The sequence below is a fragment of the Ochotona curzoniae genome, unplaced genomic scaffold (assembly GCF_017591425.1).
Source record: "Ochotona curzoniae isolate NIBS_2020 unplaced genomic scaffold, NIBS_Ocur_1.0 contig_1014, whole genome shotgun sequence".
In the NCBI taxonomy this organism is placed as follows: domain Eukaryota; kingdom Metazoa; phylum Chordata; class Mammalia; order Lagomorpha; family Ochotonidae; genus Ochotona; species Ochotona curzoniae.
Window position 1 is genome coordinate 38,497,673 of NW_024464920.1, and position 21,448 is coordinate 38,519,120.

Sequence of the window (21,448 nt, forward strand, 5' to 3'; positions counted from 1 at the left end):
TGTACAAACCTTTCAACATACATGCAAATATAACTTTCACAACCAAAGCTTCTTGGAATAATTGAGAGACTTGAGAGACAAATCAAGCCATGTTGATGCTGAAACTCTTACCTACAGGATAATATCAGTCAGTGAGAAGGAAGGACTTCACTCTAACAAAAATGTGTCCCTTAAAATAGTCAAGACAGACTTTAAAAAAATCTAAACCTGTTCCCATTATCTTAGAAAAAACATACAAAATTGAGACATGAATTAAGATCGTCTAGTTTCAGAGCAGCTTTACAAACGAGTCCCATTGATCTTGCCACTTTGATCTGTGACATTCAATTCGATGTGGCTGAAAGCAGGATTATCAATTCCACCATCTTCCACTGGATGAGATTTGTAGCTTGAAACATGCCTCTTCTAAAAGAAAATGTTAACATGATTAGAAGAAAGAAGCTGTTCTTTCAAATCACTGTACTGCTTTCTCTCTCTGAAGTTTGTAATCTACTGAAGGGAGAGATATAGAAAGTGCCAAGACAAAAGACAATATGCCATCCTTGTCCACAACTGTTTAGTGGAGAGGTGAGTGGCTACCTTGTGTTCCAATCACATAATAAAGCCCAGCTTCCTAAAGTTAAAAAAAAAAAATCAAAGCCAACTTACTTTCTTAAAAATATCAAAATTAGATAAGAAGTCTTCTTTGGTCAGTAAGAATTTTGTATCTAGGTTCTGCTTTCTTCCTCCTGAAAAGAAAAAGACATTATTTCCCTCGCTAAAAAGAAACTTGCAACTACACTGTGACATTCTACGCAAAGGGACAGACAGAGGGCACGCCTCTCTGTTGTTCACTGCCCCAAATGCCTGCAACAGCCAGGAGGCAAAAACTCAGTCCAGGTCTCATAGAGGCAGAAAGACCTCAGTTACCTGGACCGGAAGCACCACTGCTCCCAGGGTCTGCAAGAATCAGATTGGAGAAGCTGGCACCTTAACCACGAGGCTAAATACCCACTCCAAGAGAAACTTCTAAATGTGCTAGAAGACTTCATCCTACTCTTCTTCCCACTCCCTCGTCCCTCAGTCACGTGTAGTTCTTGCAGTCCAAGAGTAAATATTTTATATTAATATTATATAATTGTCATGCATTCTGTACAGTGTATGCACTTTAAATACTTATGTAGGTATGTGTGTATATATATGTACGTATGTATGTATTATATGTATGCATGAGTAATATGGCTTTTAAGTGCAACCAACTGCTTTGTCTGGTACTGAACTAGAGAAAAAGTCACCTGTTTCAGTGCTGTTATGAAAATGGATTGAGAAGCACCCTCCCTGATCCACTGATAGAACCTCAAGCCATCTACTTCCACTTCAGGTGGTAGAGTTGCCTTTCCCCAGTTTGGTGGTTACAAATATATGCTCTTATGTATGTGAAGAAATACACAAGATTATAAAATGTTGAATAAATTGTTTAAATGAAAATTAATATGCTGACAATGTTTGAACCAGTCTTCTTCCCTAAGATTTTGCTTTATAAAATCCTGTCCTTTTGGCTGTTTTATTTGTGGATCAAAGAGTATGCTTTTTAAAGTCACGTATCTCAAAGAGTGATGCTTAAGCCACCTTTATCTAAATCATCTAGGAAATATACTTACAATTCAGATCCCTTGAAGTCCTTGAAGCCCTCCTGGACTGACCAAATTGGAATGCGTCCAGGTAAGGCCACTAAACTGAACTGTCATCAAAGTTTTAAAGTAACTATTATCCACACTTAAGTTTGAGAACCACAACTTTCATGCAAATACTTCTGTTCTGGTAATATGATCAACTTTAATTCACTTGACACAATTGAGGGTTTACTGTATACTAGAGGCTCTGCTGGGTGCTGGGGTACAGTTGCTGTGCTCACAGCTCATGGTCTGCTTCTGAGCTAAATACCCCATCTGATGATGAACAAACACTCTTGTACATACTAAGGAATCAAGTAGAGCTGCACTTCCAACCAAGGCTGTATGGCCTAAACTCCTACAAATTTCCGGTACCCTTCAGTAGGTTCTAAAACATGTTGTCCCAAGAAACATCAGATGTGTATGTTCCTATAATTTGTTTAAAGTACAAATACTGCTGTGATATAGGAATAAGTAATTTTTGAAATTCATAAAGTTGAAGTGTTTTTCATCACTGGAAAATGTCTGTTCACTTGTCTAATGTATTTGTTTTTAAAACTAAAGACAGAGTTGTATATGATCATCAGAATCAAAGCATGTTATAGTGTCGGTGTTTGGCACAGCATTTAAATTTCTGCCTGAGACATCCACATCTCATGTTGGCGTGTCTAAATCCTAATTCCACTTCTAATTCAATCTTCTAGCCAATGAGTTTCCAGAGAAGTAACAAGTGATAGTTCTGATAGTTGAGTTCAAAGCAGTCAGAGTGGTGGAAGACCTGGACTGAGTCCTTGGCACTATCATTGACCTTGAATAGCCTTAGCTGTTGGCAAGCATTTGGGAGTGAACCAGCAACTGGGAAATTCATTCATTCATTCTCATTCTCATTTCTCTCTCTGTGTCTCTCTCTCTTTCTCTCTCTCTCTTCTCCCTGACTTTCAAATAAATAAGACTTAAAAAAAAAAAGCAGCACCTAAGGAGAAAATAAGGACTATTCAAAAAGAATACACTGATACTCCACTTGCTTTAAGAAAATAAAATAGGTTGATTAAGAACAAAAAAAATCAAAACAATAAAAGATGACAGGTTAGGTACATTCCTAATTTGATATAATTGGATAAGTTGTGGGGAAAAAAAGTTTTACGTTTGCCTCACAATGTATCAAAAAAGAATAATAATCCTGTGCCAATAATTTTACGTATGAGACAAAGCATAGTCTTTTAGGAAAAGAAGTAACAATTACAATGATTGAGAGTTAAGAACTTGTTACAAACATTGAATTATAAATACAAGCATAGTAGAAGTTTTAAATAGAGTTATCTAGGTGCCAGAAAGCAGCTGCTAAGAGGACTCTATAAGGCTGCACAGTGCTATTTGCTCTGAGCAAAGACATCGGCCTGACTTGGGCAAAATGAAGGTAGACTGTCCGACTACTTATGACATATTTGTAGGAGAGTGTAGAAGAGCTTGTCCTTGTTGGCTGTGATAGATGCAAGTATAAGGGAATGCAGGTGGTTAGGGAGCCCAGTAGGTGTCCCAGCTCCACCCTAGCTACCTGGGTCCCAGCCGCTTGGAACCTCACCTGGATTCCTGCAATCGCCTCCTCCCTGCCCTCGTCCCCCTACAGACTATTTTCAAAAGTGGATCACAGTGCTCCTTTGAGAATTATTGACATAGCAATTGAAAAAAAATATCCACATAGTAGACCTAAAAGACAGAGATGGAAAATAGAAAGTTAGAGCAACAGTCCAAGCTTCAAACATTTGACAAACTAAAGTTTCCAGAAACACAGGAAAATAACAGGAAATTGCCAAACAAGAGTTTGCCCAGAAATGAAATACAAAAGTCATCCAATTGAAAGGATCCTACTGAGGGCTTCAAGCAAGGTTGGCATTGCAGAAACAGGTCACACGGCAAGTGTCAGCAGGTAGCATGGTATAAGTAGGTGTTTGGCAGGGATAAGATATAAGCTAAAAGGGAACTGAAATGTGCCCCAAATAAAGTGATTTTTAACCTAAGATTCTCTCTCAGCAACTCAGCAATGTAGTGTAAGGTGAAAGAGAAAGTTTCTCCAGCCTCTTCTCTTATCCGCTCTTTCTCAAGAAGGTGCCAGAGAATATGCTCCATTCGATTAAGGGGATAAACAGGAATGAGGGGAGTGTCAGGCAGCAGGAAGCACAGCCCAGGATGGAGGCCTAGGGAAGTCACAGAATGAGGAGGACACTTCTGCAGCGATCCCAGGTAACAATGTGTAGTAGCTATATTATCAGTCTGATCATTAAAATGCATTTTGAATGTTTATGAACTTCTACAAAAACTTTCACATGTTTACACATAATTCTCATTTTCCTTGCTTGTGTATTTTACATTGTGTAAAAAAATATGGAAAACTCACAGCCTAGGGTTATTGTAAACACACAAGGGCATTTGAAAAAGTTCATTAAGAAAATAGAGCTTAAAGATAAGCTTACTTCATTTCTAAATTTTTGAAATCCACACATATTTTTTTCATAAGACTTATTGTCCAGGAACTTCTTGAAGTTCCCTTACATGTGGGAAAGCCGCAGCATTGCTAGAGCTAGCCAACATACAGTTGTGTCAAGCATCTTATTTCAGTCCCACAGCAGTTTGCAGGGGAAGCAAGTCACTTAACTGCTATCCTCATTTCACACATAAACAAGCTCAGGTTCAGAGCAGCTGTATGCCTTGACAAAGTCCAAGCAGCTAGCTACTGAATGTCAGAACCAAGATTCAAGTAGACATGTGTCTTCCATCTTCACGTCTAAGCTTTTAAATCCCCCATAAGAAAAATGGAAAAAAAGAATGATGCCAGTTGTTAGCAGGATCATAATAAAACACATATGTGGCTATCAAACTGTAAAAACCGACACAGATGTAGATACAATAACAGCAATATTTACTTACCTGTTAATAAACTGATAAGCATCCCCACAAATAATGCTACTAAAGTTCCCAGAGTGCTGAAATACAGGTAGGATATGGAATACCAGTTATCCATCAGTGGAGTCCTAGCAGACAAAAATTTCACTGTGAGATTTCATGTAGTGATGCTAGCAAGTACAAGTTATGTGTCATTGATCCTCAGAGCAATGCCAAAATAGAATGTTGAGTAATATTTTAATGTTGTTATCTGCTGTCTTGGTTTTGTCTTATTAGATCAAGAATTTGAAATATACTCAGATACTTAAATTCCATGTTTATTTATATGCTATAGGAGCTGTTCTTGACACTGGAATCAACTTTAAGTAAGATAAATGGGCTCCTAGCCACATAAATTTTATATTCTAATGTAGAGAGAAGTACAGCTAAGGAAACAAATTAATAAACATAATTTCCACTGGTGGGAAGTGCTTTAAGGATAATAAAGCAATGTGATATGACATTGACCTTAACTGAATGGAGAAGAAGTGACGAAGCCACCAAGAAGGGACAGAAAAAGCCTTTGAAAACAAATGTTATTTGACCTGACATCCGATTAACAAAGAATTTTTGAAAACAGTCTTCCAGTGCTTATTGAGTTTTTTGTTCAATATTTATTAGCAAATTCTCTTCAAAAATTATAGTTTCTTGGAAAGGAGGATCACATGGATAGTAATAAAATGCTTTCTCTGATGGATATTAAATAATGGCCATAACAATCCTAGGTACAGTTAATGCCCCCAAATTCTTGTTTATTTCTTGAATTATTTTGTGGACCAACCTAACATGAACATTTGATTATTATACTATTAGCCACATCATAAATCTCAACAAATGTATTTGTTTTGGAATCTAAATAAGCATTTCATCTTAGGCTCTTCATTTAAGATAGTTACCTAGGACGAACACCAAGCAAAATTGCGAAAGAAAAAGGACATTCTGAGTGTCCCCTTAACCCTTAATTGATCTGTGGTCCCTTTCTGACTTACTCTGATGACTGTTCCCAACACCCTCACAATAGCGCCTTCACACTTGTCTACAACTCTGTCTGAATTCCTTGTACCGTCCCTTCAGAACTTCAAGTGGTCAAATCTTCACTAATGACCTCTTCTCTCTCTATCCACATAGAGATGGCCTGCCTTGTCTCCTCCTGCACCCTCTCCCCAGGAAGAAGTTCCCTCAAGACATGAATTGCAATAATGCCTATGTGACAATAATACCCCTTCCAGGAAAGTGTCCATTTTAAGAAAGAGACATAACAGGTTGAACTAACAGGAATTTATTCCCTAAGGATGTCATTCTTTGTAAGCTGGTGGCAGGGCAAGCTCTGGATAGGAATGGCTTGACACTAACATTCCTTGAACAAATCTATGAGATTTGTGCTTTAAGACTTCTGCGTGTCCACTGAGGAAAGCCTTGCTCCTATATCCACTACACATGGAAACCCTCATCTACCACTAGGTCTGTGTAATTTTATTAAATCATACAAGTTGGGGCTCAAAAGTGTGCCACACAAGTGAAAACTCCAACAGCAAAATGATAGCGGCAACTCCTTGCTACTGTTAGGAAGATCTGGAATCTAAAACAAAATGCGCAGCAGTTACTGAATACACTTAGTTAACTGTAGCTGTTAGCAAACGCTCTCTTTTAAAGACAAAATCAGCAGTATTCCTTTTCTAGTTGTGTTTTCATTTTAAACATTTTTAAAGATAGTTTTCATTCAGTTAGGATTGATGTTTGGCAGGATTCACTCATAGGATTTATTTCATTAATAAGTCATCACCAGACCTATAGGTAGGAGAAATTTGTACAGAAATGAAGAAAACATGGTGTTTTTGCTATTTTTGGATACCTCTAAGTGCTATGGGCTCTATGCATTTCAGACTTAGGTAAAACTATAATGTTAGAAGAAAAAGGGCAATTTGGTTTGTCTTACTTGTCATATAAGTTTTTTAGAATGCAATATTATGACACAACTTAATACCTTTCAACATTGTGCACTTGGAAAGCACTAGTCGAAAATGGCATTTCTGTGGTTGCCATTAAATCTGTGCCATTGTACGTGCTGTTACAGCCACGGGTTTCAAGGTGTAATGGCATAGTTCTCTCAGGAAGTGGAGGATAAAGTTGAGATCCAATCCCAACCCATAAAGAAACGATAAATCCACACATCAGACCAACAAGTGCTCCCTGAAAAACAAAGGAACTTTTTAAAAGATAAATAGTTTTCTTTGAGATGGAAATTAACATTAAAAATTTAAGTTCAACATAGTTCAACCCAAGTTTACCAATTTCCCTCCTAAAACTGTCTTCCTTCACAAAACTTCTTTCTCTTCTTCAAAATACCATTGCCTCCTGATCCCTCACCCCTGGAACCCGGGAGATTCTGTACACGTCTTTTTCCATATTCCTAATTAAGTGGTCATCAGTCTCTGCTTATTTTTCATTTCCAAAGCCTCATAAACCACTTCTTTCCACTGTGTTTCCTTAACTAGCACTCTGCTCTGACCTCGCACCCAACAACCAAAGCAGTCATGTCGCTGACTCCAGGCCGTTTGTCCCTCTATGTTACCAAATCTATAAACAAATGGCATGCCCTATGAGCTGCACATTAACAAGAAGAAAGCCTAGTCAGAGTTTCTTTAACACTCAACAATAAGCATGGGTGTAATTGTGCTGTGGGGTACGTAGGAGGAAACTAGCAGCCCGTGTTTACAAATGGCTGCGGCAGTGCACACAACCAAACCTGTCTAGAAATAGAGGTCATGCAGAGGGGAGAACCTGGCCCACCTCTCACCTCTGAAATCGTCTGAATCCCACGTCTTTGAAAGATTTGTGTGCTCTATGGCATATGTGTGTGTGTGTGTGTGTGTGTGTGTGTGTGTGTAGCAATAACCCAGGCATTCTGCTAGCCTTTCAATGTTTTACGTTCTCGCTCCAAGGATGGGCTCCAGAGCTCACCTCCTTCTGGACGGTTATTCCCCTCATGTAGGAGTAAGAATCCAGTAGCAGGGAAATGTGCATGACATAACAGGATAGGACGAAAGATGGAAAGAGGAAAAGCCACTGGTCAGATCAGAAACGGATATTAAAGGTGAGAACTGTGAGCATTTTCACAAGTTGCAAGCTCCTTGAGCTCTGCATTGTGTGTCTTTAATGTTGGTGCCTGCAGCTCACCACCATGCACACCCAGTAGGGACACCGTCATTTTGTTTCACTAACAGGTTGGCATAGTATGACGGCCAGTTATTTACAGGTCATGCTGAGCTGACTTTCAGCATTGTGCAGGGTTTCTCAGATCTCCACAAGTGCAAAACAATTCTTGAGGGCAAACATTTAGTTTTCTTCCACAACAATGTCCATTCCACAAATATTCACTGAAGGAGTGAGTGAATGTGTGAATGAGGAGGGAAGAACCCAAGGAAAAAGGCCACCCCAAAGGAACGCAGACAGTAACAACGCCAGCCCTGACTGTTGTCTGCCTGGACAATTACTAACACTGTTTACAGAATTTTGCATGTAAAGTCATCATTGATGAGTTACTCCATGGATATCTGAACCAAGTGTGTATGGTCAACTTTTCCTGAACTTCATCTTGCAGCAGAACTGAGCTGGTAGACTTTGTCCTTGATTTCAGAGAAACAATTTCTATTTCATTTTTTCCAAACAAAATTTAGTACTTCTAGGTATAGCTATGTCTGGAGAATAACTATCATCTTTCTTAATAATATTTCCAGATATGACCACCCTTTTTAGGCTAAGACGGAGATGGGGCGGTAGGGAAGGGCAAGAGAGAGAGAAAGCTATTTGCTAGTCCATTCCCCAAGTGGCCACAATAGCCAGGGCTGAACTAAGCAGAAGCCAGCAGCCAAGAGCCCAAGTACCTAGGCTACCTCCCCAGGCTATGAGCAGGGAGCCAAACATCAAATGAGTCATTTCAGTCATCAGGAAAAGTCAATATTGAGAGATCCCAAAGAAACTATATCTTTACAACTGAGAAAAAAAATATAGAGCTTCTATTGTAGTTAGCATAGTAACCTTGACTCATATTCTTTATACTCACGATTGGATTGGCAAAAGGAACCAGGATGCCCAGTGAAAACAAGCCCAGAAGTGGTCCACCAACCATTCCAAATATGCTGAGTGCTGCCTACAAAAATAACAAAAAGTCAACAACAGCAACCCCAACTCCAAGCCAAAATGTTTTGAAATAAATTCATCAGGATGATGATTTAAAGTACTCAGGCTTCTTCTGAAAAAAAAAAAAAAATCAGTTTATCCATGGCAGTTTCGTCACTGCAAAAGAGGTAACTAAAACTTGCAACCTTCTGTTTCTCAAGCTCAAGTCTCCATCTGTTCGTCCTGGTAACAAATGCAAAGATGATCATCCTGAGACACTGAGAGCGCCCGAAGGCAGGCAGAAATCAGGGCCACTCTGTAAATGGGTCACATCACTACTTTGTTGCTTAGTGGTCTCAAAGCCCTCCTCAAACTAGCTAGTAGTCTAATGGCTATGGATGGCAATGAAATCCAGTTGCCATTTCTGATTTGGCTCCCTAATGATGGCACTAAAATAAAAATATGCTTTGAAAGACAAAGGCTGGGGACCTGGCACGGTAGCCTAGTGGCTAAAGTCCTCACCTTGAACATGCCAGGATCCCATATGGTCACTGGTTCTAATCCTGGCAGCCCTGCTTCCCTTCCAGCTCCCTGCTTGTGTCCTGGGAAAGCATTAAATGATGGCCCAAAGCCTTGAGAGCCTGCACCCATGTGGGAGACCCGGAAGTGGCTCCTGACTTCGGATTGGTTCAGCTCCTGCTGTTGTGGCCACTTGGGGAGTAAATCATCGGATGGGAGATCATTCTCTCTGTCTCTCCTATTTGTAGATCTGACTTTCCAATAAAAGTAAATAAATATTTAAAAAAAAAAGACAAAGGCTAATCAAATCATGTAGAAACAAATACAAAATTGAATCAGGTAATTATAACATTTATTTTGAGATAGAAATGCCAACCCAAGAGATGGAAGAAGATCCCGACGTGAAGAATGAGGAAACATAAATAACTCCAGCTTCCAAGATAGGCATTTCCAAATAACTATCAGATGCCCAGTGTTTAGGATTGGACAAAGCCATAAAATATAGGGCAGTTTGGTTTGTCACAGGGAAGAGACCTAATAGAGTAGGGCAAATATATTCCAAGAGAAAACATTTAATCAAGAAACCATTAGAGGGAATAGACTGCAGCCTGTGTTTTATATAAGTGTCTTTGTCAACATCATTCTCCTACCTTGTGGAATATGGATAGGAGTTTGGGTGCTGGTGAGACAAAACCTGTGTGTGAGGAGTGTGGAATCAAAGATGAGTGAATTCACAGCAGAGTTCAGTAGAAAGGGAGAAGGACTCCCCTGCAAGCTGCGAGAGACGCCAGATCCCTGGGGAAGTTGTGACAGTGTGATCTGTGAACCAATTTTGGAAATACATGGAAGGTATCTAAGACAGGATCAGCCAGGAGAAATAAGACCTTGACCAGAGATGAAGCAAAAACTGGCTTCGAATTGTGGCAACTCTAACAGAAGATGTCACCGTACAGTCAGGTCGGAGCTGACACATGAAAGAATGGGGAACTGATCACACTACGAGTTATCAGCTTTGAAGTAGACTACGGGAAAAGTACACTCAGAAGACGTCTTATGACTCAGGTGTGTTGGATAGGCTTGGAGCCTCTGAACTTCACTGATTTATTCAGAAAATCAGAGGTGACATCAGACCGGTTTAAAAACAGGTGCCTTAAGTAACAATCAACCCAAACAGACCCAAGCCTTTGGACTGGAATAGCATCTTAGAGGATCCTTTCTTTACTCAATCTTAACTTTGAGCTTTCTCGATCATGAAGGGATCTGGGACTCCCAAAGGAGGATCTCAAGCAGCCAGAGAAATTTTAGGAAGGTAGCACTTGGAATTACAAAGTCAGCATTTAGAAACCAATACTGAAGCAGGTACCTTATACTTAATTTGTTAAATGCCATCTTTGTTTTGAGCATTGCAGTTGCTGTACTTCATGTAGTGCTGAATAACAACATCATCATCCTCATCTTCATGAACTGACAGACTGGTAAAATAGACTTTAAATGAATAAATTCAATAAAGTATGACAGTGAATATGATGCGAAAAGAGGAAGTACTCTAGGAACATTTAGCAGAGACTTCAAATTTATCCAAGTGATGTATCTTTCTGATTGCATCATGTTTAAGCTGAAGGTTGAAGAATAAATAAGACGTAAGCCATTTAAGGGGTGAGTATGTTATGCTTCACCAATGACAAGGTAGAGCAGGTGGTAACCAGGGTTGACTATAAAGAATAGACAAATGTAGAAGGCTGGTGAAGGTATGCCAAACAAGCTGAATCACCAGCTTCTTGGATGGCTTAAGTAACCTTTAGGTGGAAATTGGCAGTGACCTCAGTGCCAAAGAACTGGCCAATAGGTGGGGAGAAGTCTCAACTGGATATTTTGCTCAGACCACTTGGGGAAATGGAAGGCAGTGAGCACACCGGGGCTTTGCCAACAAGTATATCGCAATGTAAAGGGAGTTGAGTGAACTTAAGCAGGCTCTGAGTTTCAGAATAACAGCACAGTGCAGACTGGAATGGGTCAAGAGGCCTGGGAGGACTCAGGACCAAACCCAAGTTCTGGAGATGCCTTATCCACTTGAGGTCATGTCAGCATTGCAAAAGCCTCACCGTGAAGATGGTCCAGGCAAGCCAGCTTTTTGGATCTTTTCCATCCCAAATGGCTTCAAGGGATAGAAGGCACCGGCTGTAGAAAAGGTGATGGAAATGTCGCCAGAGACTACTGGACAAACAACCAGTCAGATATTATCAGTCAGGTAATACCTGCCACAGTTGGATCAGGCTGTGTAACCAGAGCATGGCTCCAGAGTGTTAACAATGGAGACATCTTTATAACAGGTGGAAAAGTGTGTGTGTTGAGCTTCCCAGATGGGCAAGGGGATGGGACATTCTAGCTGAAAGAATGATCTGAAGGGTTTCTTGAGGATTGAGAACCAATGTGAGAGTGTGCTTCAAGACACCAGCCAGTAGAGGCCGCTCTGCCCTTTTGTGCAGATTGAGGGGTCAAATTGTTCATGGGGATCGATTCATACTGGAGGATTTGTACCTATCTGTTTCTCAGGGTGATAAAAGCCTGTATAGTCTGGTTGACTGTGTGGGTTGTAAGCCTCGGGGAAGTTGATTTGGCCCATGGTGAGGCATCCCTAAAAACCAGCTGTGAGGTAGTGTGTTCTGAGCTGTCTGTCCCAGGGCATCTCTGTCCTATGGGAGTGGTGGCTGATGGTCTCCTCTGAGCATGTCTAAATACCTCAGCAGCTGCGTTTCTCCTTCCGCTCTGTGTGGGTCACTTTGAGCTCTGGATGTCAGGAGGCTCATGCTGGTGTGTGCTGTGCACCAGGCCCTGAACAATCACTACAGCAGAGAACAGGAAGAGCTTGTCTCCACACGCTCTTCCCCTCTGGCTCCTGAACAAGCTTGACATGATGATCTTTGAGTAATGAACCGATCCTGTTGTCTTTGGAGGTGGATGCCAGCTGATTATCTCTCGACCTGTAGACTGCAGTCAGGTACATATGATAAAAACAGTAGGTGCTTTTCTCATTAGCTCCCTGCGTCAGGTTTTTGAGCAGGCTTTGAATTTCTATGCATGTCATGAATGGGACCTCTCTGAGGACCTCCCTGGGGCCTAGGATGTGTTCTTGATCATTGTAACTCATTGTGGAGGTGGCAGCCACTTCACAATTGTGAGTCAGGTGGGGACCTGTAATGCTGACAGTGCAACCACAAGTCAGGTGACTGATGGGGCCGGGGAGGGTCTCTACACAAAAGCCATTCTAAAAGTTCTAAATGAGCCTATCCCTTTATTTAAACTGATATTTAATAGAGGTCAGGCACCAACTATTTCTTTCACACAGCAAGTTTAAACTATTATTGCAAAGGTAAACTTGCCAGAGGTTTAAGAGAGCTGCATCTGTCATGAGGCGACCTCACCTTCTGGAAATCTTTGGGCCAGGTTGCGTCTCAGGCTGACACCAGACTTCAGTGTTATAAGACACGTGCATGGGCCTCGAGGTTACCATTGATCTTGCTGACAGACTGCATCTCCTAACGCATATGCTGCAAGCCCAGCAGGCATACCAAGGAGCTCCTTCCTCAGGGGTCATTAAAGGTCAAGTGGGGAACCTGGACTTCTTCCCCACATGGGAGTCATGAGGCAGCACCCTCCCTCACCCTACTGAAGTTGTGTCCCGGAAATCCACCAACATCAGAAGGTGTGAGTGAGACCCAAAGTCTCATCACATAATGCAAAAATTCCTAGACGTCAGTCAAAAATCACTTTTCATGGCGAGAACCAGATCTCAGACTGAATTTTGGAAGACAATCCATAGATGCCCACCCATGTAGACTGAGACATTGGAATTTTTTTGACCAACATCAACTAGGACACACTGGGAAAAAAAAGAGGGAGGTTTCAGAAAAGATGCAAAAAAAAAAAAACTTCACAGAAAGGAAAAAAGATATAATTTTTAAGAGACAAATGGACAAATTTTAGAATTTAAAAATGCCATAACTGAAACATCTCAATGACTAAACTCAACAGCAGAATAAAAGGAGCAGAGAAAAGAGCTCATGAATGTAAAGACAAATAAATAAAAACAACCCAGTTGGACAACAGTGTAATGTGGAACTCTAAAACAAGAAATCTAGTATTCAAGTCATCAGAGTCACAGGTGATGAGACAGAGAAAGAGCTGAGGAGTGCTCAAGGAAATATTGTCTAAACAATATATAAACACAAAGGAATCACTATATATGTATATATATATATATATATACACACACAAAGGAAGCACTAAAATGCTGTATAAAAAGATGAAGATGAAACAATATGGATAAAATTAAATTCTAAGCACCCTATGGGGTACTTAAAACAAAAACAGACTTATGCCCTAATATATACTAATACTTATTTAAACTTAATCTAAATTTATCAATAATATAACATCTCAAACATAACAATACAGATAAATCCAAAGTATTGTATGACAAAAGACATATCATGCAACCATTAAAGAGGAACTTGGGGAGCCTATGGAACTGTATTATAAAATAATAATTTTAAAAATAGTTTAAAAGGAAAAAAGGAAGGCATGAGTAACTACATTAATATCAGACTAATTAGAGAATTGTCAGAGACATTTTACAATGTCAGAAATTAATCCCCTAAGAAGTTTTAGCAATTACGAATGTAGAAAGCACCAAACAACAGAATCACAAATATATAGAAGAAAAATTGATGGAGAATACATAAATACATAATCATACTCGGAGAATCCATCACCGATTCCCAACAATTGATTAGAAAAACAGAAAAGCAGTAAGGATATAGAATAATGCCATACCAACAAACCTAATATAGTTGATATTTACAACACCCTCCACATAACAACAGCAGAATACATAATCTCTTCAAACGCCCATAGAACAAAAAGATACATCCTAGACCATAAAACAGAAATCATACATGGTATGTTCTCTGGCCAGAGGAGACTCAAATGATAAGTCAGTAACAAAGAGCAAGAAAATGTCCAAATGTTTATAAGCCAAGTGACACATTTCTAAATAATTGTAAAGAAAAAGAGTATGTCAAAGAAAATTTAAAAACATATCCACTGAATCAAAACAAGAACACACAATATCAAAAGTTGGTTTAAAAAATGCTGCATCAATGCTGGAAGGGAAATATTTAAGCTCAAAAGAGCTCATTTCATTATTGCACTCATATTTTAGAAAATTCATCATAGTAAAGATGACAGTTTTTCTCAAATGCTGATAAAGTTTAATGTGATAAAAATATAAGCAATGCTTCTAACAGACAAAATTATTCTAAAATGTATCTGAGAAGGCAGAAGAAATGGAATAGCTAAAACAATTTTGAACAAAATCAGAATAAAGATTTTAAGATAAATTGTAAAGCTACAGTAATTAAGACTGTATGGTATGGCAGAGGGAAGGACAAATAAACCAATGGAATTGAACACAGCTTTCAAGAAAATATGCCAAATACATTTTTAGCGAAGATGCAAAGACAATTGAATAGAAATAAGATAGGCATTTCAACAAACACTACTGCTTGAAAATCCCTTGGGAGAAAAAGAATGTCAACCTAAGTTTCATCTTTCATACTTTACAAAAAACTCCAAAGTAGATTGAAATATGAAGTGTAAACCTCTACACTTTAAAAAACAGATAAATCGGGGATGAGTTCATAAGTTCCACACCAAAAGTACACTTCACAAAAACACAATATGACAAACTGGATTTCAACAAACTGAAAGCTTGCTCTGTGAAAGACTATTAATTTTCAAAGGCAAAGAATTCAACATTGAGGTGGGTGAATAAAAAAAGACACTTTGTGGAAGAAGATACAGAGATGGCAAGTAAAAAACATTCAACATCATCGCCACTAGGAAAATGCAAATTAAAGTCATAGTAGTATATCACTACACACCTATAAAATGGCTAATGTAAAATACAGTGAAACCACAAAGTGTTGGAAAATATAAGAAGGAATTGAATTCTTCATACATGCCAGCGGTGTAAAATGGCAAGATCACTACAGAAAACAAAAGAGTAGTGTCTTTAAAAAAAAAACTCAACTATCTGGTAACTGTACAACCCTCTCTTGCAATGACCATCAAGGTCACTCCAGAGCCCCAACCCCCCCAAAATTAGATTAGATAGACAGAAACCAATAAGGAATGCTTAGAACCAGACAGGAAACGGTCAGCTTGGACTCACATATACCTTACTAGATAGGACACAAAGATTAGTTACTCCTCACTAAGATATTGAAGATTTCTCTGCACGCCGCTCCTAAAACTGTTCTGTGCCTCAACTGTTGACATATGCCTTGTTAGAGTTATAAGCCAGTTTGGACTATCCTAAATTTCACCAAGTTCAGTAAAAATTATGCTTCAATACCATAAACTGCTAAATATAAAAATCAAAATAGACACGAGACAGCTGAATAGTACCCTTGAGCCATTTTAATGTGTAAAGCAGCCAGTTGTGTATAAACTAAAACTGAAATGTCAATGAAGCAGTCACTGGATGTGGTTAAGAACTTGCATTTTCTAATATATATCGGTCACTCAATACCATGTCGTTTAACTCCACAGTGTTGTAAATTGTTGTTGATGTTGTGTTGTGAGTTTTCATTGGAGGGAATGATATTCTGCCAGCTCTGCTTTCAGACCAGAGATGGTCTCCACAAGAAACTGTTGAATCTATCTGGACAATAAGATGCTGGACTCTGCATGGTACATGCTTGCAATGAAGGAATCATGACTGGATCTGAACTGTACTACTGTAATAAGGTGGAGGAATCCACCATGGGTGGAAGGCATGGGGAGGGGTTGGGGGAATCCCAGAGCCTATGAATGTGTCATAAAATGAAATGAAATTAAAACAATAAATAAATAAATAAATAAATAAATAAATAATTTCAACTATCTGGTAACTGCACTACTTAGTATTTGCTTCAGAGAAATGAAGACTCTCTCACACACACACACGTACATGAATTTCTACAACAGATGTATTTGTAATATCCTCAAACTGGAAACAGTTCAGATATCTTTAACAGAAAAGTGCCATGATATACTCAAACCATAGAATGTCCAAAAATAAAAAGGTATCAACTAATTATACATACAATCTCAATCTTGTTTGATTCCATAGATAACATTCTTGACATGACAAAATTACAGGAGTGGAGAATATAGAAAATATTATTGATTGCCAGAGGTTAAGGAGGGAGTTGGGGACAGGCTGGAACTGAATGTGTTTATAAAATGGAAATGCTTTTTATCATGACTATATCAATGCCAGTATTCAGATTTTAATATTATACTGTCAATTGTTAAAATGAATAGATGTTAACAGTGAGGGAAACTGCAGAAAAGGTATATGATCTCTCTGTATTGTTTCTTGCAACTCTATGTGAATCTACAGTTATCTCAAAGTAGAATATTTTTATAGAGAGTCATTTTTGTCCCTTTGTATATCTGTGTAGATGCAGCACACGTCAAGAGAAGTCTGGAAGGATGGTCACATAGACATTTCAGAAAAAGATTTTCTGATTATGACTCGAATTTCGGGGGTTACTCTTACCTGTAACAGAGCTCCCATCAGTGATGCCAGAGCAGCCATCGCAATACAGCACAGGCCAAACAGCACACCTGAATGGACAGAGGAGAAGCCACGATAAAATTGGAATTTCCCATGGGGCAAACCACCTCAGCTTTAATTCACCATGAATACTATGACTGTAATGGAGAGTGACCACATACACCAGAGCCAGCCACAGAAAGGGAGGGTTGTTTTCCTGCGAGGATCAGTGGTATGCAAAGAGGACAAAGCCCCTCTATTGTGTCTCAAGATTAATTCCAACAGTGGCTTACATAAGTAAAGAATCCCTGGAATTAATTACAGGGATCTTAAGACTAAGGACTATTGTGCTATAAATCCAATCCTCCACAAACATTTGTCTATAAAAGGTGGCTCAGGTATCCGTTTTCAACCTGCCAAACATAACCCAGACTTGAGCTGAGCTCTGCAGGACAAGAAGGAAGGACAGCAAGGAACATCAGAAATTCAGTCTGCTCACTTTCAGCATTCTTTTTCTTGCGATGCAAATATCCCAAACAGGTGTTCTTCGGAAATTGTGATCTGCACCCTCCAGCCTCATCTCTGTTCCCAGATTTTTCAGTTAAGTTAGCAAAGAGAACTTCAAGAGAATGACTGTACTCCCTCTTCTATCCAGCTGTTTCCCCCTAAACTTCATAGAAATCCCCAGGCTGCTATTGATGATCACTTTACGGAAATCTGTTCTTCCGAATTTTCTTCAGATGCATCTACTACTTTCTAAATTATTCTACCCAGAAAACGTCATTGTTAGAATTTCTTTTAGCAGAAATGACCTGAAATCAGTTGATGTTATTTTCCATACTCAAAATTTTAAAGGAAAAATGAGAAACTTGCTCATTTACAGTTGGTGTATTCCTTATGTTACTCGTCTCTTACGTATATGAACAGTCACACCTCTCTGAAGTGTGCGAACAAATAATTGCAGCTGAGTGAAAAGTATCAGATTGTTTGAGAAAGGGTGCTTTTTGCAATGATATTTTTATGCCTCTCATTCCTAATATATATAATATTTCCTAGTATATTTAGCTTGATTTCTTTCCACCGAATAATAGTTCATGAGTGGTCACCATGATATTGGAAGAAAAATCAAACACCCGCTGTGTTTTTCTCTGTGCACTCCTTGGGATGGTGAGTCTGTACAGTACTTCAAAATGAATGAAAATTTCATCTGTTCTAGTTGAGATCATCTGCCATGAGTCATCTACATCACCTCGTGGGGACAAGTTAGTGCCTCTTGTTTCATAAGCGTTATCTCAGAACCTCCTAGTTAAACCTGCTAGCATTCCCATTTTCCAAATGAAGAAATAAAGACACCTACAAGTTATTAGATTCATTCAAGGCTAAACACTAGTAAGCTGAAGTAAGACTGAGTCTGACGAGCTTAAATACACACCTCTTCATTTCAACTAAGCCACGTACTTGCAATAATTCCATCATTACCCAATTTAAGTACTCTTTAGGAAGCACTGTTTTATTTCCAATATATTATGGGACAAATGCTAGCCTGTTTCCATAACTGCAGTATCTCTATAGCAGGTTTTATGCTTATAGAGGAAGCATTTTATCACTCTGAAATTCTGCTCCAGGATTAAAATCGAGAGTATAATAAAATGAAATTGCTATTTAAATTGATTTACATTTAAAGAACACTGAAAATATTCATTAGATATTTATTTCAGGCTACTGTCATGATAATTGTACCTAAAATGGTGAGTCAAAACAGTCTTGTTTGATGTGTCTGTCACAGTACACTAGTGTTACTGTGTTGAGGTAAAGTTTGCTCTAAAGAAGAAAAGCCAATTTATCGATGACTCATACACATGTACTAGAGATGCTTAAGTGAATGATGAATACTAGGCAGATTTCTCTGAGTCAAATATGAATGACATTTGGGATGTCTGGGTACTGGGAACTCTGACACTTCTCTGCTCAAGCTGGTGTTTAACTCCTAATGGAGTTCTGCAATCTCAGAATAGAAACAAAATCCTCTCCACAGGGTGATGGACCGTCTCCAGGACACTGTGTGTGAGCAGACAGAACCAGACCAAGCAGGTTAAAAATCATAACATTCTATGTCTTCATCAGCAGTTCACACAGAGACCTAAAACTGGCTGTGCCTACTACACAATCTAGGGGAAATGTGGCTATTGGCCTCAAACTGAAGCATTTCTTAGAATTATGAAGTAAGGTTAAAAAGGAAATGGCTGAGTTTTTTCCTTATGCCTAAGTGTCTGAGCATAGACTTGGGATAAAATGAGATTAAGAAAAAGGACACTCTTCCTATCAGTACAAATTTTAAAAAAGAAAGAAAGAAGCTCAAACAGGATGCCCATGAACTGTCCTTTATGGTCCACTGACAATTACATGCTTTCAGTGTCTCTCAGATCTTGGTTACAAATATGGTCATATCTGCATTCAGTCATAGAAGTACAGTCAGGAGTTATCAAAAGGTATCTTCAAAGGACAAGAATTTATAACACCTCAAAAAGCAAAATCATCTGTCTGTGCTAAGATGCCTCATGGGAATGGAAACTTACTCAATCCTTGTGAGATCCAAGACAGAGACCTCTCCGACAGTGACCTGAAATGAGGTTTGATGAGATCTTCCACAGTCACTGCTGCTAAGGCGTTAATACTGGAGGACACTGTGCTGTGAGGGAAAAGAGAATGTTGGCAACATTATTCATTAACAACCCTGCTCAAAAGAAACAGGGAGCAAATCTCTAAAACAGCACCAAATGTCTTCATTAGTCTTAATGATAAAAGCATCCTCTTTCTGGTAGCTTTTATCAAACAAGGATGATTCAGCAACACCCACAGGCTCAGTAGTAAATAAGGGAGGGCATGTTTATGTTGCTTCCATTGTTTTTGATGAAAAGAAATCTACAAAGCTTACCGATTATTGTTAAATAATAACCTCAAGACATATTTTTCCCTGGGTACAGGAAGAGTTCTAACTCCTCCCTGATATGTTGTACTATCAATAACATTACTTTCCTGATTCACTGATAAGATATTCTGAATGTGTTAATAGTAATTCCCTGGAGCAAATACACGAAGAATCTGCAAGGAATATTTTGAATCACAAAATATAAGTTTCTTTAGACAATACATGACATTGAACACGTACAAAAGAGATGTAATTTTCCAGTTGATCCTGCTTTAACCACACATCTACTTTAAACCAAAAGAGTAGACACCCATTTTTCAGAGCCGATGAGAGCTGGTCATCATTTATGGCCATCCTGTAGAATATGTAATATTGTATTCAAGAACAAAGACCTGGCTAAAAGCAGAGACTGATGACAACAGTAAGAGATCAACAGAGTAACATGCCTACTTGGGACCATTTGTGACCACGTCCGTAACTCAGCTCATCCCCCAAAGCAGCCAATAATAAAAGAAAGATCTCCTTAAAGGGCACATGCATCATACCTCAACGTTCCACTGTAAACACAGGCCACAAAAAGTCCAGGAACTCCTGGATAATCTTGCAGAATGTCCAGTACCAAATAAGGCATGAGCTGAAAAATTCCAAAATTTATTTCTAAATAAATTGCCATAGAATAAAATCAATATTTAATATATCTAGTGTTGTTTCAGAGATAGAGACATCCCATATATCTGAAATTGCTAAATTTCTGAAAGTGAACTCTTTCACTGTTACCATTTAGAAAAACAAACCAGCATTCTATTCAGCCTAAACAGGCTAAGGACTTAGGAAAAGTTGGCTTGGATTGTTCAATTTTTCTAAAACTCAGTTCCTGCATTTGTAAAACTGAGATAACACCAACTTCATAGAATTGCTGTAAAAGTGCATAATCTAGGCCAAAACTTCTGACATGGAATATGGCCTAACCCAATAATAGTAGCTTTTATTCTGTAGAATTATAAGTCCTGGACCTCACGTGTTAGCCTAATGGCTAAAGTCCTCACTTTGCATGCACCAGGAACCCATATGGGGGCCAATTCATGTCCCAGCTGCTCCACTTCCCATCCAGCTCCCTGTTTGTAGCCTGGGAAAGCAGTAAAGGATGGCTCAAAGCCTTGAGACCCTGCACCTGCATGGGAGACCCAGAGGAAACTCCTGGCACCTGGCTTTGGATTGGCTCAGCTCGCACTGTTGCAGCCACTTGGGAAGTGAATCGGTGAATGGAAGATCTTTCTCACTGTCTCTCCTCTCTGTAAATCTGACTTTCCAATAAAAATAAATAAATCTTTTTTTAAAAAAATTATTAATCTTTTTAAATGAACTATTTTACAAACTGTTGTAAGTAAGAAACATCCTCTTAACTTTACTTGACGACTCAAGGCAGTTTTGTGAACTTCTCTAAAACTTAAAATGTAATTTTAAGGCATATATAATGTGACACAGTCCGCTTGGAGGGTGACCACAGGCGATCCCTGGAACATGCTTCTAATCTGCTGTGCGATGACTTACATTTCTTAAAATAGATACTAAATCGAAATGGGCAGGTACGTGATTTTAGTATTGTATGACGTGACAATATTTCTGCAAAATTATTTGTTAATGTGAAGTGTCCTGGGATAGGCTTTCGATGCAATAGTTTAAAAC

The 21,448-nt window shown here is 38.9% G+C and overlaps 1 protein-coding gene across 1 annotated transcript in view; it reads right to left on the reverse strand.

Annotated features, from left to right (window-relative positions):
* Positions 1-241: 241 nt before the first annotated feature.
* Positions 242-21,448, reverse strand: part of SLC5A8 (solute carrier family 5 member 8) — a 41,334-nt gene continuing 20,127 nt past the window's right edge. The window contains exons 8-15 of the mRNA XM_040990913.1: positions 20,308-20,396; positions 19,410-19,522; positions 16,837-16,904; positions 8,656-8,742; positions 6,577-6,782; positions 4,578-4,681; positions 649-728; positions 242-405 (exon numbers count right to left, since the gene is read on the reverse strand). Of these exons, the coding sequence (XP_040846847.1) occupies positions 280-405; positions 649-728; positions 4,578-4,681; positions 6,577-6,782; positions 8,656-8,742; positions 16,837-16,904; positions 19,410-19,522; positions 20,308-20,396 (873 nt within the window). The 3' untranslated portion in view covers positions 242-279. The remainder of the gene's footprint in view (positions 406-648; positions 729-4,577; positions 4,682-6,576; positions 6,783-8,655; positions 8,743-16,836; positions 16,905-19,409; positions 19,523-20,307; positions 20,397-21,448) is intronic.